The sequence below is a fragment of the Phoenix dactylifera genome, chromosome 1, assembly GCF_051530095.1.
Source record: "Phoenix dactylifera cultivar Ajwa chromosome 1, Ajwa_hap1_PhDact_Kaust_v1.1, whole genome shotgun sequence".
NCBI classification, from domain to species: Eukaryota; Viridiplantae; Streptophyta; class Magnoliopsida; order Arecales; family Arecaceae; genus Phoenix; species Phoenix dactylifera.
Genome location: NC_143190.1, coordinates 74,648,076 through 74,667,500, shown reverse-complemented (window position 1 = coordinate 74,667,500; position 19,425 = coordinate 74,648,076). Strand labels below are relative to the sequence as shown.

Here is a 19,425-nt window from a genome sequence, read left to right as displayed (position 1 = left end):
GTAAGACCGTAGTTCGGAAGAGGTCCCGACCCGAGGCCGGTCCCGAGCGGCGCTCCAAGGCGCGGCACGATCCCGCGGGCCACCACCTCCGGCTCGTTCCCCACCTAGGGCGGTTCCCGTGAGGCCATTGGCCGGGAAGGCCATCACCACCGGGAGATATGTCGACTTCGACTATCTCTCCCGGGAAGGGTTCACCATAGGTGATAGGCTTAGGGTCCAGGGCTTAGAGTTTTTCCTTACATTAGACCTCCCCACTTACCCTGGCCTTGTTAGAGAGTTTTACGGTACCGTCCATCAGGGAGATGGGGGTATCGAGGGCACAGTAGCCGGTGTCCCTCTGTTCGTTATGGAGGATCTCATTTCCCACATCCTCCACCTTCCACAAGTAGGGGTGGCTCCCACACACCCTGAGGATAGGGTTGAGGCCCTTACGGCCGTTCTAGGGCATCCACCCCAGTCACCTCTAGACGAGGTATCCGCTAGCTCACTACCGATTGAGGTGCGGATCCTCTTGAGTATATTGTTTAGGTCCATCTTCCCTAAGACAGGGAGATTTGATTTTGTAAATGAGAGAGACCTAGCTCTGATGTTTTATATTCTTCAGGACACTCCAATCAACTTCCCCAAACTCATCTATAGGTATCCGTGTGAGCCCCTAGATAGACCTAGGCTCACCCTCCCATACGGCATGATATTCACTCTTCTGTTTAGGGAGTACGAGATTCCCATTCCTGAGGGGGAACCCTTTCGCGTATTGCGATGGACTGATCGCACGCGTGCAGGGACCCTACACAGGATGGGCTTTTGGAAGAGAGAGGGGATCTGGGTTAGGAAGTCTTTCCTCACCACACAGACCACCAGACCTTCCCCCAGTCCTGAGCCAGACTCTGACTTTCTAGACTTACCAGATCTTCCATCCACTCCTGCTCCTACCACCTCCGCCGGACCCTCCTCCTCGGCTCCACCATCCATGGAGGTCCGCATTGATTCTGAGCAGCTCCGGGAGCTGCGGCAGGAGATAGTCCGAGATCTGAGGGATGAGTTGCTTCGGGAGCTTCGAGGTTCGGTGCCTACTCCCTCTCCTGCGCCCACATCTTCCGCATTGGTCCCTTCCCTGACAGCCGTGACAGACATGACGGCTGAGGTGTGGCAAGAGATATACAACATGAGGACCTTGATACAGGCCCAGTTCCACAGCATGAGTGAGGTCACGAGTACCACTCGACGGATGCGGGATGACATCGGCCGTGACATGTCCACCACCACCGCAGGGGCCGAGCGCTTGTCGAATGTGCTCATCGACAAGCTGGACGGACTGCAGAAGTCAGTACTCGAGCTGGATACGACACAGAGCAGGGCCATCCAGGCCATCATTCGCCAGCTAGAGAACGTGACCAATGCGGTCCAATCACTCGTGGAGCGCATGCCTCGAGGAGATACATCCTCGAGAGGAGGAGCCACATCCTCGAGAGGAGGACCTACATCCTCGAGGAGACCGTAGCTACTTTTTGTATTTTGCTTTGACATGTATTGCTTTACGTTACTTATTGTATTCTGAAATGTACTTACACACAAATTAATACAATGAGTAGCCGCATTTTTCTTCAATAATGTGCCTTTTGATCTATGTTTGATTGTGTGTTCTGTTTACCTCCTTTTTGATATGATGACAAAAAGGGGGAGAAATATGTATAAAATATGTAAAAGGGGGAGAAATATGTATAAAATATGTAAAAGGAAAAATATGTATAAAATATGTAAAAGGAATCAATGGAAATCAATAAAAAGATAAACTCTTAAAACACACAAATTTGTTCTAAGTGGATTCGGTACCTCGAGGCTCATTATCTCTCTTTTGGGGCTCCTAATGGAGTAATCTCCAGAATCTATTCAAGAGATATTCGGAGATTAGCTGAATCCTACTCAAGAACAAATTGACAGATTTTTCCTCTAAAAACCAAAATTTCAGTTCAAAAACTTCAAAGCATTAAAAGGAAATTCAAAGAATCAAAACAAAGTAGAATGCATATGTTGAGGGAGAGAATCTGAAATTTTAAGAAAGCTAAATCATTAATTATATATAAGCCAAACAATTGAATGCATGATATGAAGGCTTATATAATTCCAAATGAAAGGGGGAGCTTTAACTCCGAAATTTATTGTTTCACTCCTTTCAAGCTTGGATAAATTGAATTACCAGACATTTGAATTCATTTATGGATTTTATTTGATTGTTTATTGTGCAATTCACTTTACATATACTCAATGTTTTGTCATCATCAAAAAGGGGGAGATTGTGGAGTGATTGATTAAAACCCTATTTGATTTTGATGAGCTCAAAGCATTTGAGTATATTTCTTATTTACTAATGAATTCAATTAAGTGTTTCAGTGAAAATCTTGTCTAAGTGTCTCAAGACTTGGTTTATAATTTTTGGATAAGTTAAGAAGTCAGCTTGAACCAAAGTCTGAGACTCGAGTCGACTCCAGAGTATCACGAGTCGACTCCAAGCGTATCAAGTTCACTGGCACGAGCTCGAGTCGACTCCGGATCAGTACGAGTCGACTCCGACTGGGAACAGACAGACGAACAGAAAGCTTCAACTCAGAACCTGTCAACGAGTCGACTCCCGAAGTGTGCGAGTCGACTCCGATGTTCACCGAGTCGACTCCAGGGTAGTAAGAGTCGACTCCAAGAGGAATACAAAGAAAAAGTCAGAGAGCAGTTTTCGGGTCTGAGATTCGAGTCGACTCCAGTGGAACGCGAGTCGACTCCGATGGTTGGCAGGTCGACTCCAAAGACAGCAAGAGTCGACTCTCAGCAGTACACAAAGAAAAAGTCAGAGGGCAGATTCTGGACTCTGAGATTCGAGTCGACTCCCGCATTACGCGAGTCGACTCCGAGACTCCGCGACCACAAAGAAGACAGAAGACCAAGTTACTGCCTCTGAGATTCGAGTCGACTCCTAGACAGCTAGAGTCGACTCCAAGGCAGCTTCACATCAAAAGGGCAGAAGACCAAGTTTCGGAAACTGAGAGCCGAGTCGACTCCGAGAAAGCTCGAGTCGACTCCAAGGCTGGACGAGCCAAAAGACAGAAGATAGGGAGTTCGGGCTCTGAGCGCCGAGTCGACTCCCAGGACAGTCGAGTCGACTCGAGTGGACCAAATTCAAAAATACGTCCACGGACTTCATGGGATGAGCCGACTCCGATAAAGCCAAGTCAGCTCCAGAAGTTGGCGAGTCGACTCTGGGTCAAGACGAGTCGACTCCCAGTCGCGAAGGCAACTTTAATTCAAATCTGGAACAGTTGCAGAGTCGACTCCGGAAAAGTATGAGTCGACTTCCGCTACAGACGAGTCGACTCCTGATCGCGCGAGTCGACTCCAACCCACCAACGGACACATTGTCAGACTGTACAGAGTGTGCAGAACGGGCAGAAAAAGCTCTCTAACGGCTAGTTTCCGTGGGGGTTGGTTTAAATAGCCACAGAGGACTGTAGCAAGGAAGAAAACAACCATTCCACTCCAAGTATTCAAGCATTCAACTCTGCAACTTGTTCTTCAACGAGAAAAAGGGAAGATCTGCATTTACTGCATCCACCTACATCTTTCCAGCAATTAAAGAAGCTCCTCCTGCATTCAAGTCGACACACATTCAAGAGGAGACCGAAGTTTAAGAAGCCATTCCTCTTCTCCAACTTAAAAGCGTTTGAGGGCTTCTAAACTCCTTTTAGATTATATTGTCTTCCATCTGCTTTTGAGAAGCTTAGTTTTCTGTTTGTCTAATTTATTTACAACTTGTATTTGCTTGATTCAATCGGGAGATTGAATCAAGGGTATAGAGGTTAGTTGGTGAGCCTAGTGATTAAAACCAACGTGTGTAAGGGTTTGATTGTGATCCCGGGAAAACAATCGGGGTGGTTCTAGTCGGTGAGCCTGGAAAAACCGACCGAGTTCGTTGTGAGCTCGTAAAACAACAAGTTTGGTTGTGAGCTTGAAAAACAACCGGCTGTAATCCAAGGGGGTTATAGTGAATTCCCAAGTGAGACTTGGGGAGTGGACGTAGGAGCAAGGGTTAGCTCCGAACCACTATAAAACTTGGTGTTTGTGTTTGATTGTCTCTCTTCTTCTTCCTCTCTTATCACTCACAGCACATAGCATTTAATTAAACAACTTGCAATAGTTTTAATTAGTCATCCACAACGTTTGAAATATCTAAATTATTTTAAAACCCAATTCACCCCCCCCCCCCTCTTGGGTTGTCTATCTGGGCAACACTCTCCCTCCTTTTGTTTTATATCAAGGAGGAAGTCCGAGGTCCGCCGTTGGGGTTGGCTGGCAGCAAAGTTGCTGGCAAACTGTCTGCCAAGTTACTCAAAGGAGGAAACGGTGCTTGGCTTCAACTCGATAAACCAAAGCCGGGCTGGTCCTCGGAGTGTCGCCGGGAAAGCTTTGCACAACATAGCCTCCGAGGCTCCCTGCAGGGCCATTAGGGCCCGATAGCTTTCCAGGTGGTCAAGGGGGTCGGTCTTGCCGTTGTAAGGCTCCACCTGGGGCATCTTGAATCTTGGCGGGACAGGCTCATCTTCAATCTGTTGGGAGAAGGGGGACCTCGTGGTGAACTCGAAGTCACCATCGCGTCCCGACCTCCTTCCATGGAGTGCCTCAATCTGGCGCTCCAGCCTCTCGACCTTCTTGTCGAGCTCATCATTCTGGAGGATCGCCACGGCGGTCCGCTCTGGCGTAGGTTGTCCTGGGACTGATTCGGCTTCTGATGGTTGTGGCCAGCCGCCAGGACCTCTCACCGGGTGCTCTCTCCAGAGGGAGGCCTGAACTTGGGAGTCCTGACCTCGGAGGGGGAACCCGCTTGCAGGAGGCACCGGCTGAACTGGGGCTGGAGGGAGCGGTGCTGTCGGGATACCCCTAGGTTGCAGGCTTTGGGCAGCGGTGGCCAAGGCCCGGACTTGTTGCACCAGGGCATCAAACTGCTCCGGCCGAACTTGGGGAGTTGACTCGGCCGGAGGCGGCGAGTTTTGGACAGAGTGTCCAGGACAGGGCGGGGGACGTCGAGAAGCATTAGAAGCTCCCTTGCTCCTCAGTTTCATGGCCGTGACTCGGGCCCTTCCTCTAGCGCCAACTGTTGCTGGAAATTGGACCCAGGGGCGGCCGCGAGCTGAGAGGGGAGGAGCTCTGCTGCTGGAACGGTGGGCGGCGGCGCGTCAGCTGGTGGCGTCCTCCTGGAGATTCCTACAAGAAGCCGATGGCCGGGATCTCCGGCGCCGGCCCTCCGATGCTTAAGTCAGAGGGGGCTCGTATATGAGTGGAGTAAAAAAGGAGAATGTTTGTTCGTTTCTCCCTTCTCCTTTTCCCCCGGTTCCCTTTTATAGAAGGATATTATGTTACCTGGGAGGTGACAGGGGAAATTGTCTTCTTCGTGATAATTAGGCACGATCATGCTCATTAATGGCGTTGTGGAGAACGAGACCGGATCAGACCGGAGCCAGCGAATTGTCATGGTTGATCGGACCTGTTGGAGTGGTTCAACCGCCGGCCGTGGTGGGCTTAGGGTTCGTAGATAGCAAGTGCATTAATTGCTGAGTGAACCGGTGATCAGGAAGAGCCATACGCTTTGATGGTCCAGTGATCCGGAGATCATCTTGGGCCGTGTTCATTTAATGATTGAGTGCACTGGAGGCCCGCAGGGGTCACACGCATTAATGATCGGGTGTGCCGGAGGCCTACGGAGGTCACGTGCCTTAATGGCTTGACGACGGTAGCAGAGTACGGTGGAGTTAGATATCTAGTTGTCAGATTCTCTCTAAGGAATTAGGCTGGGGTCAAATATTTAGACAAGGCATCTTCAGGGCTCGGCACCTGGCCGGGTGCCGAGCCGAGCCAGTTGCTCAGTGGGGTGCCTTTGACTCGAGCGTCTCGAGGTCGGCGCGTTCTGGTCGGCGTCTCCTGGTCAGACGCTTTCTGGTCGGGCGCTTTTCTGGTCGGGCGCCTTTCTGGTCGGGCGCTACTTGGGTTTTCTCGTGTTGCGAGGTTGGCGCCCCCTGGTCGGGCGCCTTCTGGTCGAGCGCCTCCGGGCTGGCGCGACTTGGGTTTTTCTCCAACAGGATTCGTTTTTTTTAGAATTTTAAGGTCCTACAAAAAGTTTTGAGGAATAATGTGGCTGACTGGTTCGCCTTTTTTGCAGCATATCACACCCGAGCCTTTTTATAGGATGGCACTTGATAGGGGGCAAAACGGATCGTCCTACTCCGGCACGGAGCCACCTCATTCCAACAAAGCAGATCTCAGTACCGACCAGGCCAGACCTCGGATCCACTGGAGTTAGTCTGACCTCAAACCTTGCCGAAGGACGAGCCGACCTCGGCCATATTTCTCCGCTGACACGACCAGTAGCAGCCGCTTCTGGTATCTACGAATGACGCCCCTCGAGCTGGGCTCAAGGCGCCCTGCGCTGTATCAACCACGAGCTCGGCTCGAGCGACCGTAGGTATCTACAATGATGCCCCTCGAGCTAGGCTCGGGGTGCCCTACGGTGTCGACCGCGAGCTCGGCTCGTGCGACCGCAGATATCTATAATGGCACCCCTCGAGCTGGGCTCGGGGCATCCTGTAATGTCGACCGCGAGCTCGATTTGCGTGACCTAAGGTACCTCCAATGACGCCCTCTGAGCTGGGCTCGGGGTGTCCTGTAGACCCCAAAACTAAGGAGGCTAGGCCAACCTCCACGCTTACTGCACCAACCTCACCACCATGATGCACCCACCGAGGATCGTACCCTGCTACACCTATCAAGGGCCATATCTTGCTGCACTTATCAAAGGTTATATCTTGCCGTATCCGTTAAAGGTCATATCCCACCACACTTGTCGACACACGCCATCTCCAACTATTGGCCAGCTAGTCACTTTTTTGCCGGAGATCCAGGTAACAACCGCCACCCTGACCCCATAAAAAAAGAGGAGAGGAAGACCCGAAGGGGGAGGTTCTTCAACAAGCCCTTACAAGCTTTTAGTAAGCCATCATAGGTGGTCTAGAGCTAGTGGAGACCAAAAAAGGTATTCAGAAAGCTCCCCCCACAAAAAAGGCCCGGCTAACTTAGCCATCGGAGGGCCTTCGCCGGAATTTTCGGCCAAAGCTTTGTGCAAGTATGCTAGGGCCCATGAGGTGGTACTTTTTCTCCATCCCAACCGGAAGCTCCCCGACTCCTCCGGCGTGATCACCCTCGGGCCAAATTCGAACCACAACATCTGGCGCTAGAGGAAGGGACTGAGTCGTGATCATGAGGTTAAGGAGCCAAGGAGCTTCAAATGCATTGAGGCGCCAGGTGCCAACTCTCGGCAACTCGCTCCAAAGTCCACCCCCTGCAGCACCTATACCAGCGGACTAAACTCCCCAAATCCAGCTAGAGCAGTTTAACCTGCTCGCCCAGCAAATTCAAATGCTCAATGCTGCTGTTCAAGACCTACAGTAGGCAGGGGGCCAACCTGCACTCCCTCTACACAGGTGTGAATCCATAGGATAGCACTTGCAATGTCATTCTCCTGCCAAGCAACATATAGCGTCCGACGAAAGGGAGTATCACTAGACTGCGGCTTATCTTAGTTTTGTCTTTTGAGCAGCTGGGCAGATAGTTTGCCACCCACTTCGCTGCCAGTTGGCGGCAGCGCCGGACTTTAGACTCCCTTCTTAGCATCAAGCAGTAAGAGGGAGAGTCTCTAAAAGACTATATCGATCACTTCACCTCGGTTACATGGGAGGTTCGCGATCTTGACCAGTCCATCGTCATGTCGGCGCTGAAGACTGGAGCTCGATCCTACAAGTTCCTCTTCTCCATCGAGAAGAACTTTTCCGCCAACTTTGTGGAGATGTTGGCCCGAGCTCGGAAGTACCAACTCCGAAAAAAATACTACCAACTCCGTGATGAGATCAAGGCACTCATTTGCCAAAGTCGGTTGGGCCGGTTTGTCTGTGATTGGGCCGAAAGGAGGGAGCTCGAGAAACAGAACCCACAGCCGCCCGAGCAGTGGAACGACAATCGATCTGTTGCAGGCATCATCCACACCATCAGAGGGGGGCAAGCTAAGGCATCTGAAGCACCGAGCCAGGGAGAAGGAGCTTCCTCAAAGCGTTCTCGCACTACGGAAGTCATCTCCTTTTTTTATGAAGACTTGAAGGGTGTTGAGACCCTCCATGATGACGCTGTAGTTCTTTTTCTCATCATTGCAAATTTAGATGTAAAAAGAATTTTGATAGATAATGAAAGTTCTGCAGACGTCTTATTTTATGATGCATTTCAAAGAATGGAAATGACTGTAGAGCAACTTGAAAAAATGAGCACTCCTTTAGTCGGATTCATAGGATATAGGGGATCATCAGCCTACTAGTCACCACCGGATGCGCACCTCGAGAAAGCACTGTGAAGTTAAACTTTCTCGTGGTCAGGATCGGATCGGCCTACAACGCCATCCTTGACTGACCAGAGCTCAACACCCTTCGAGCTATGGTTTCCACATACAAAAAATCACCCTAGCTTATGTATCAAGTTCTAGCGAAATCGACATATTATATCGTTTTATTATAGCTGTTTGCTTATAATAATTTGATATATAGACTGCGAGTTTCAAAAATATATGAACTTAGATATATATTTATGTGTTCATGTATGTATATGCATATATTTTAGATCATCCAGGTCACATTCAATAATTTAAATTTTTATTTTTCTACTTAGAATATTAAATTTTATAGTAGATGTAAACTCATTTCTTTATTGCATGTTAGCTTTAAGATGCAAGCCTCAAAATTCCAACAATCTTAGCCATCTCATAAAAAGTTAAAGAGTACTGCTTTGGCTCCCCATGAATGTCCTTGGAAAGATTGTGAACCTGACCTCAGTACAGGTCCGGATGTAGAATAGAAAACCATGTTTCAGAAGGTATTTAAGAATGGAACTCAACAGCTAAATTTTTGAATTTTTTATTTTCTGATTTTATGGATATATTTATACTTGATTCGTTTAACCCAATCATTTTACCTAAAATAAAAAGGCACTTCAGAACCCTTTCGAGGAGCCAAATGCATTTCCTAAAAGTTAGAAGTTAAAATTATGGATCGAATGTGAGACCCGATTCTTAGGTGTAATATTGGAAGTATTAGTTGGATTTGTGTTGGTCCTCGTTGTCCTTTTTAAAATTTTAAGGCCCTACAAAGGACCTTGACGAACAGTGCGGCTGACTAGTTGAAAAAAAAAAAAGAAGATCGTGGCGATTTTTTTTTTAAACGGTAATTCATATACCTCTAACTTGAGTACATCCTACCAAATCAAGAGAAAGCAAAAAGTGCAAGGGTTGGGGAATGTCGTCAACCGATGTCTATAGAGACTCTCCAGAATGCCGGACAATAATAGAAGCGACCCAATCAATTGCACTGCTTGCCTCTTTGAACACGTGCTATCTAAACATCTCTCGGCTCCTGAAGCAGTCTACGGGACTCACGAATGAGAGGATGACCATCACCATACCTGTCCATTCCCCGAATCTAGTCAATCACCATGGAGGAATCCCTCTCGAGGCACACACACTCTGTACCCAATACCCGCCTCGCATAGGAGATCCCCTCCCAAGTTGCCCAAAGCTCTGCCCCAAGAGCAGTGAGTCCAGCCGTGCGACGACCTCCAACTACTATCAAACTGCCAAGATGGTCTCGAATGACAAACCCTACACCCCCCGATACACCATCCGACGTCATAATATCATCGAAGTTCACTTTGAGATGACCAATGAGTGGAGGTACCCAAAAAACAAAGACGAACCTAGGCGCTGTGATAGCGGATAGGATACCCCAGATGTTCCAAGCCATCCCGAAACAGAACATAGGAGTAGCGGTAGTGATCTCCCCTGCCTAAAGTATAGCTCTGTTCACCACCAATCTCGAGGATGACCTCCTGCCGTCAAAGAGACCAGCATTTCTGTCCGACCATATATGGTAAACCAGATATGCCCTAAGTATTTCGGCCTCAAAAGTACTAAGACTCAGCATGGAGGCCTTCAGCAGATGAATCAAATCCTGTGCCCACTCCACTGAGTGAGGTAGCAGACCCGGAAGCCCACTCCATATCGCCTTAGCCCTGGGGCACAACAGAAGAACATGGTCAACGGTCTCCTCAATATCCCCACAATCCTCACAACACGGAGTGATCCGAACACCACGACAGGCTAACAGACTCCTAGTCGGTAAGCTGCCCCATGCCACCTTCCAAACAAAGAGGGCCACCTGCGAGTGTATCTGCATCTTCCAAATCCATCCTCCTTTGATCTGCCGAGCTGGCTCCCTACTGACCAGAACATAAAGGTCCCTGGCTTGCGCCCGCGATCGTCCTGTGGGCACCCATACTAGCCTATCTGGCTTCTCCCAGGCAGGAACTGATATAGCCAAGACCAACTCAACCAATTGCTCTCCAAAAGCCTTCCAAACCAGCCCCTCCCTCCAACAAACCTCCCCCCTCCCACCCGCAGTCCAGCAGGTCGCCAACCCTATACCCAGCTAGCCTCGTCGTGTCCACCAAGATCGACAACCGACTGAGTGGCTGCTCGATCACCCAACTATCCTTCGGAGCATCGATAGACCGTCCATCACCAGTGGCCCATCTAATCTCCGGAAAACCAGCGCGGCTCTGGCACAGATCTTCCTCCAGACTGGTGAGTGATGCTGGCCTGCACGAGTATCGGGCAATAGGGCACCATACTTGGCCCTCATCAAAGAGGACCACATGCTATCTGGCTCAAGCACAAATCTAGCTACATATCGAGCCGCTAAGGCCTCTCGTCTTACCATCAGGGACTGCACCCCCAGATCCCCATATCTGGTCGGCTAACAAATAGCTCCCATGCCAACAAATGGATGCCCCCTCTACCACTGCTCCTCCCCCATAAAAAGTTTCTGAAAAGTTGCTCAAGAGACCTCAAAGGTGCCACTGGAACGAAAGCGTTGGATAGTAGATGTACAGGGATCGAAGATAGCATTGACCGCACCAGGGTAATCCTACCTATCATAGATAATGTATGCATCTGCCACCCTTCCAACTTATGCCTGATACTCTGCTCGAGAGAGGAGCAGTTTGTGGCACACAGTCGCTGGCTGGTGATCGGGACCTCAGGTATATCAGTGTACCATCATGCTCCCTCACCCCCAAAATCTTCCGAATGGATGTCTTCATTGCCGGTCTGATCTTCGGGCTGAAACAGATAGCTGACTTAGACAAATTAACCCGTTGACCTAATACTGCATAGTAGTTCCGGAGAATTCTACAAATAACCCGAACATCCTACCTCGTTGACCGGGTTAGCAATAAACAATCATCGGTAAAAAGGAAGTAAGAGATCGGAGTGGCACCCGGCACCGGCCTATTGCTCTCTAACTTCTGGGTGATCACTGTGCACCGAAGAGCTCTAGATAGTGTATCAGCATAAATAATGACAAGCAATGGAGAAAGAAGGCATTCATGGCGCAATCCTCTGGAAGACACAAAAGACGGGATGGCAGCCCTTGACGCTTTTCGAGAGTCGGGAGCAAAAGGGAGGCATCTTTGGAGCCTCCCTCTTTCACTTCGGTTTTCACACTGCGCCGTGCGATCGTGTCGGTGCCAGCGAAAACTGCGGGAAAGACGCAAATCAAAGCCTGCTGCGGCGGACGTTTCGCTTCACGCCCATCCACTTTTCTGGTCCTCACTCGTCCCGAGCTCCACCCAAATAATATTTTCCTTCTCCACTCTGCGCTGGGGCATTCATTTACGTTGTATCCCCGCCACCACCCTACGGTTACGTTCTCTCCACGCATTAAGTAACCCAGAGGCATTGCTCTTGGTCCCCTCACCTGCTATTATTACGTCATCGACTCCTTGCCTCTATGGCAATACTGCTTTCCTGATCTTCTGAGAGAAAAGATCAAATTCCATCAGGATTTAATTCTCGGCAACTTTTCCCCATGATATAATTTTCTCAAGACCTTGCTTCCATGAGACATGAGTGCTATATTGCAAGTTGGTACACCATTAAGGTCCAATTCATGCCGCTGGCGTTGAAAGTGCAGTTTGCTTGCGTCAACCATATCTAATAGGAATATATGATCATCTATATCTTTTTGGCAATAATCACCAGCTATTTAGAATTAGTTGAACATGCAGCATGAGTTGTTTGCTGTCTTTTAATAGCCAATGACATGCACATATTTCTTATGGATACTAATTCGTAAATAATTTACATCTATTTCAAGGAGTTCTTTTGGACATCTATAGAAGATATTTCCTCCTCTTTGTACTCTTTACTTTTTCGTGATCTGCCAGGATGTACTTACTTTAGAGCTATATAATTTGTCATTTTTACCAAAAAAAAATAGTTTACATCTATCTAAATTATATTTGTTGGAAAATTAGTAATTCTTATAGACTTTTAGACTATATTTTTCCGTTATTCATTAAGATAAACCATGCATGTCATGGTAATATAGAAGTTGGCACCTCACATCTAGGGACTTGCTTAGCAGGAGCTTCAGAATTCAAACTTTAGATGCCACTGAAAAAAAAGGGGGACATACACGCGTGCAAGAAATAAAAAAATTTTATTCACGAGATGGCATTGATAAATATTTTAGTGTACCTTCTACCCAACTTCTATATTCCTACATAGAAGGCAATATAATATAATTATTTGAGTGTGAAAGAGTGTTGTTGAAACCTCGCAGCATTGTAGCTATCCACCTACACACACCTAGTCTTCACACTTGGCCCATTTTGTATCGGTTCGTACTAAATATCAACTTGCACTTTGCACCGGAACAGGTGGTACGCTCAATTGAATAGTTGATATACTCCGGGGGCCAGGAACAAATGTGCAACTGACTCAACCTAAGCTTCTTAATTTTTTGACAAAATGTCTTAAGATTTAACATTGTTTGAGCCACTTTCTCATTGTATGAGTCAAATTGTACCAACCTTTGATACTATTCATGATATTTTAGTCTTTTGTGGCATAAATAACCTTCAAATTCTCTTGTTACATTCATGATATATAAGTGAATGTCCAATTACTTGTAGACCATGGTGAATTAAGAAAACCCACTTGAAAATAATGGTGAGTTGGAAATTTTATATAAAGATTGAGTGGTCCCATCCCTTTAGGTTGATGTTGGGGATGCAGATCTGTGTAGTCTAGTTTGGTCGGATAGGAAATTATCATAGTTTATACCAAAACGTCATCACCCTCGATCACTAAACTTTTTTCCCATCGCATGCTTTCTGAATCCTCAACCTAGGTGCCCTAATAAAATATATTACAACAATTGCACACTTGTGCTATCTTGATGAGGTGGCTTATATTATAATCTAATAATTGCTAGCTGATGGATACATTATTGTCTCAACAATAATCTCCTGCAAAACAAGTAATGGATGCCTTCTACCTACCATTAAAAATAATAACGTCGTATCAATGATCATTTAAAATTATGTGGAAGCAAGTTTCAGGGCAAAAACTTTTAACACATTCATAAGATTACCAGGATATGGAATTAGGTTTTTGAGTAGGTTTCAAAATCCATACGAGCAAGACAAGGACGGCACTCCAATCATGGCCATTCATGCTCTGTACACCGGACATAATTGAATAGGTCATACATGGCTCCATGATTGCTCCACATATCATGTGAAGCTTATTCGATTATGAGCCCTTCCATAGGGCTCATCCAATTATGTCCGTCGTGCCTAACACAAATGATTAATGTGATAAGCAAATTAGCTCTTTCCAATTTTGATTTGAATTCAAAAAGGTCCTGATTACTAAAATGATCGTAACCATTGCCCTTCTAGTTTGAACCCTAAATATGGATAAAGACTATAAACACTTGATTCTTTGATGCTAAAAGCTAACCATTTGACATGGACAAGTTTTATAAGCACTTTTTTAAGCAAAAAACTTGTATTCGACTGCTTATTTAAAATCTAATGCTACATAAAAAATTAATACTAGGCGCCACATTTTATGTATATAAAAACCTAACCGGCCGTATGATCTGAGAAGATTAATATTATTCATAAATATTGATAGAGCCCCATGACCCAAAATATTATCACCAAAGACTTAGCAAAAAAATATTTTCACAAGATTTTACATCCCAAAAAATATTGAGGCACTCAACGGCGGAATATAGACTTATTTGCAGTGTAACACGACGGATGGGCAGCCAAGCTTCGAAAATTAGGCATGCAGCTGTGCACCCAGGTGCAGTTCATGCTAACCTGTTCCCAGGGACCATGGCCGCTTGGTTACTTTCGGGACCCCGTTGGCGACTGGGTTCCAGTCCAGCCCGTCGCTGCAACCGCTTTCCAAGAAGCTCCGTCAATCTTATCCGTCCATTCAATGAAACGGCCACTTGGCGCTGCCGGTCCCCTGCGATTCAACGAATGGGACCCACAGAGTAGCCGTCCGGGTCGAGCTTGGACGGCTCCGATTGAGACCCCCCCGCACCCCGAGAGCGACTCTTGCCCCACCACCACCACCTGATCGTTTCGCCTGCCTTTCATAATGATGGAGACCTATTCTAATAGCACCGAGAGGCACACCTCCACCGGATGAACCCCTAATAACCAATCATGGAGGGCCCACGTCGCACAGAGTGGGTGCAAGCGTGGGCGTTGGATGGGGATCGCACATAGGATTTTAAAGTTACGGAAGTTGTAGGTCCGCGGCAAAAGACCCTATATTCGGAACCCGCTATCAAAGCAACGGGGACCCACGCATAGGAGAACGTGACCTGGGTTATCACGGGATTGGAAGCCCCTCGTGGCTACAGCAGCGTGATGGGTTTTTTTTTCTCCTCGGGGTTCTTCTCGTATCCAAGTGCTCGACCCAAGTTTTCAACAAAGAAAACCATCGTAAGTTCGTAACGGCACCAGCAACGTCGCTGTCTCGAGAAGAACAGATGCGTAGCCAAAGTGACCAACCAACCACCAAATTCTAATTAATAAAAAAATAAAAGAAAAGAAAAGCAAAAACTCACCCAAAATCTCGAGTTAGTGCTTACGTGTCCTTGCACCTCGATAATAGAGCCAGCCACGTGTACTTGTCACCCGTGCCAACGTCACTCACCCTTCTCTCTCTCCCCCTGTCTCCAAAAATAAGATGGAGAGAGAGAGAGAGAGAGAGGGGTCTCCAGCTTCCGTCCCCTTCCCCTCCTCCTCCTCCTCCTCCTCCTTGTTCGTCTATCCCTGCGGCACGCGTCTGGGAGCGTGAGGAGATGGGACCGTACCCGTTCGGATCGGGCACGGCCGCGAGTGGGTGGTCCGACGCCGACTCCAGCCAGCAATGCTCCGCCGCGGAGATCGACGGCCTCCTCGCGGGCGCCGGCTACCGTGTCCGATCATCGGATCTGCACCACGTGGCGCAGAGCCTTGAGCGGCTAGAGTCGGCCATCGGCGGGGCCCCCGCCGACCACCTCGCCGCCGCCGAGGCCGTCCACTACAACCCCTCCGACCTCACCGCCTGGGTCGACTCCATGCTCACGGAGCTCGCCCCTTCCCTTCGGCCGGCGGGGCCCCTTCCAGCCTCCCCGACCGCTGACACGTGGCCAGATCCCACGTGCTTTCCCCTCCCTCCTCAGCCTTACCAGATGGCCGTCGTCGCGGCCGCCACCCGGCAGCGGGAGGAAGAGGAGGAGGACTCCGCCATCCGGTTAGTTCACCTCCTCATGAGCTGCGCCGACGCCGTCCAGCGCGGCGACTCCGGCTTGGCGGGGACCATCACCAAGGAGATGCGGGTCGTTCTCACGCGTGTGAACACCGGCTTCGGGATCGGGAAGGTCGCCGGGTACTTCGTCGACGCCCTCTGCAGGCGGATCTATTCGTTCTCCTCCTCCTCCACCGTCTCCGTCGCCGGATCGGCGGCGGAGCATGAGATCCTCTACCACCACTTCTACGAGGCCTGCCCCTACCTCAAGTTCGCCCACTTCATGGCGAATCAGGCGATTTTGGAGGCCTTCGACGGCTATGACCGCGTCCACGTGATCGACTTCAACCTGATGGACGGCCTCCAGTGGCCAGCCCTGATCCAGGCGCTCGCTCTCCGCGCCGGCGGGCCCCCCTTCCTCCGCCTCACCGGCATCGGGCCACCCTCTCCGGACGGCCGGGACGCGCTCCGCGAGGTCGGCCTCCGCCTCGCCGAGCTCGCCCGCTCGGTCCGCGTCCGGTTCGCCTTCCGGGGGGTCGCCGCATCCCGGCTCGACGACGTGCGGCCCTGGATGCTCCAGGTTGTCCCAGGGGAGGCCGTGGCAGTCAACTCGGTCCTGCAGCTCCACCGCCTACTCCGCGACCCGGGTGATGACGGCGCCGCGCCGATCGACTCGGTCCTGGGCTGGATCGTGGGACTCCGGCCCAACATCGTAACGGTGGTGGAGCAGGAGGCGGATCACAACAAGCCGGCCTTCTTGGACCGGTTCACGGAGGCGCTCTTCTACTTCTCCACCATGTTCGACTCGCTGGAGGGCGGAAGAGGTCCCGCCCAGCTGCTGCTGCAGCAGCAGCAGGCGATGATGGCGGCGGAGCTGTACCTCCAGCGGGAGATCTGCAACATCGTGTGCTGCGAGGGGGCGGCCCGGGTGGAGCGGCACGAACCGCTCGCGAGGTGGCGGGCCCGGTTGGGCCGAGCCGGTCTGAAGGCGGTCCACCTCGGGTCCAACGCCTTCAAGCAGGCCAGCATGCTGCTCACCCTCTTTTCCGGCGAGGGCTACTGCGTCCAAGAGGTGGATGGTTGCTTGACGCTCGGGTGGCATAGCCGTCCCCTCATCTCCGCCTCCGCCTGGCGGGCCGACGATGACGTGGCGCCACCGCCGGATAACCAACTCTTCAACACTAGCATTACCGCCCGTGCTCCTGCTAGTACTATCAGCAGCAGCGATAATAAGAGTATTTTCAGTTGATAAATGACAGCAGCGGCGACGGTAACGCTGCTGCTAATGATCAGCATAATTATGGTACCGTCATCGGGATGTAAAGTATTGCCCATTTATCGCATCGCCTTTGTCATTAATTACTTCCAAATCATGGTCGCCTGTGTCTTTCATTGATCGCTTTTTCTTTGTACCGTAATACTCGGCCGCATTGTTCATAAGGACCATGATTTCTTTGTCCCTGGGGGGGACCCACGTTTAAAGGGGTCCAGCTCCACCGTGCTGATGATAGACCGTGGGCGCGGTAACCGACGGAAGGGCAGCGGATCACGCTGCGCCAATTCTACGGCACAGTTTGGGAGGTAGATTCTACTGGGTGTGCGTGCGGGAACCTGTGGGGGCTCCACCTACATCCCGTCCCGTCACGTGGATTGTCACCGATCCGAGAGCGTCGTCCGAGACGTGGCACTATCCGCTTTCCCCTTACTATGTGCATGCCAGTTCGGTTCTCGCAGAGGCGTTGGAAACCGGGCCCTAGACGGCCCTCTGATTCCCATCAGGCGGTCAGAAGCAAAGGAGGGCGTACGATCGGGAGCGTGGGGAGGGAGACGGAGGGGCACAGGTACCGCAGCCTTCACGTGCCGCAGTTGGGATGGGTCACATGCGCACAAGGGGACCAGGGATCCCACGTCCGGTCCACGCTATCCTTCCTTCATTCCCCCCGATTGCCAAGGCCACGCGCCGCTTCAAAGCCGTTTACTCCAAATAATCAATTGGATCCGCGGACCCTGGCGAGGAGCCCACATCGAGTCGAGATCAGTCTCAAGTTCGTGCCTCAACCGGTGCCGGGTCTCTAGCCGTTCCTTATTAGCACGATAACTATGGGCCTTGTCACAGTTGGCGGCCTCCGTACCATGGTGGATGTATCTCGATGGAGTCTACCCAATCCCGTATTTCCATGGTCGGAGAATGGACCCTATTTGAAACAAAGGGGAGATGAGAAGATCCGTGACCCGTCCATATCAGACACAGCAGGGTGAGAGCCAACAGCTTGGGGTCACAAGGTCTTGAGACTCACAAAAGTAGGCTCTGAGGTTGCATCTTACGTGCAAAAAAAAAAAAAAAAAAAAAAAAAAAAAAAATCAGATGTAGGGGATGATGATAGATGGGATCATTACCAATCCTAATCCTGGGCTTTCTGTGGGCCTTACTTCATACCATCTCCGTGGGCGTTACTTCATTACCATCTGGTGATCGCACTATCACGTGGACACATCTCATTCATGGGCCCCTCATCGTCCTCGACGCCTCCATGGTACCGGACGCCTCCATGCTGTTTTCGGGACGGACTGGTCCACCAACTCAGAGTGGGATCTGGTCCAACTAAAAGTCTCGCGATTACCAGTGGGTAAATCTAGTGAGAAGTACGTTAGGCACGAGGAAATATGGAAAGAAGAATAAAATACGGAAAAAGTAACTGGCCGGTAAGAAGAATTACCTGCAAAAAATTGGACTAGGGAAAGAAGGAAAAAGGATTCGCGTTCCTTAGCGCGAATTCACTGCTGGATCATCTATTGCACAGATTTCAGAGCGCTCCGAGCTCTGTCATTCTTTTGCTTGAAAAGATCTGTTGCCGCCATATCCAAACAAAGATGAGAGCGCAGCTCGGACAATTCTAAGGTAGATACGTGCGAAGGAACATGAATCCTTCTCTGGAAAGATCTAATGGTTGCCTCGCACCTATTTAGTAGTACAACTCTCTATAGGCGTGCCATTTTATACACCACATTAAACTTCTCTTAAGAACATACATATTCAAGCAAGGATTCTGTTGCCGCCGTATCCAAACAAAGATGAGAGCGCAGCTCGGACAATCCTAAGGTTGGCTGGAAACGGTGAGACCCTCTGACGCCTAAATCAAAACGAGGCAACAGTATGAAAAGAAGAGATTTTAGCAATGTGAGGACTTTGTGAGAAAGGTAGTGTATTGTATACCTTAAGTCTCCTGAGTTGTTCCCCTTACATATGGAAGCCAACCTTATTGTTACCTGGACCGACGTGACGTACAATAACGCCAGATGGTAGCTGGTGGTATGGGCGCGGTGTAGAGGTTAGTCTGTGTGGGCTGAGTAGGGGGCAGATCTGATGCGGGATGTGGAACTACCATGATCACGGTCTGACAGGACTGTTGATTGTTGGGGTTGTCAGTACTTGTCGACGTGTGTTGATTGTTTTCTGAATCCGACGACTTCTCGGTCAAAGTCGAAGTTTGCTGAGCTGAAGTCATTTGCTTCGGTTTACGTCTGAGGACAGAGAGGTCGGTCAAGTTCAAGGTCAGAGTATCGAGTATTTCTCCCATCAGACTCAATAGCTACAAATGTATAACAAAGCCATGGAGTAGAACCGAAAACAAGCCATGCTAGGTTGGATCCATCCTTTTATTGAGCTTAGTACAAAAGATTATTTAGTCTACAGC

The 19,425-nt window shown here is 49.6% G+C and overlaps 1 protein-coding gene across 1 annotated transcript; it reads left to right on the top strand.

Annotated features, from left to right (window-relative positions):
- Positions 1-15,019: 15,019 nt before the first annotated feature.
- Positions 15,020-17,126, top strand: LOC120103830 (protein SLENDER RICE1-LIKE 1). Its single transcript, XM_008779110.6, has one exon. It carries the CDS (start codon positions 15,303-15,305, stop codon positions 16,977-16,979), a length of 1,677 nt encoding a protein of 558 aa, XP_008777332.3. The 5' UTR covers positions 15,020-15,302; the 3' UTR covers positions 16,980-17,126.
- The last annotated feature ends 2,299 nt before the right edge of the window (positions 17,127-19,425 follow it).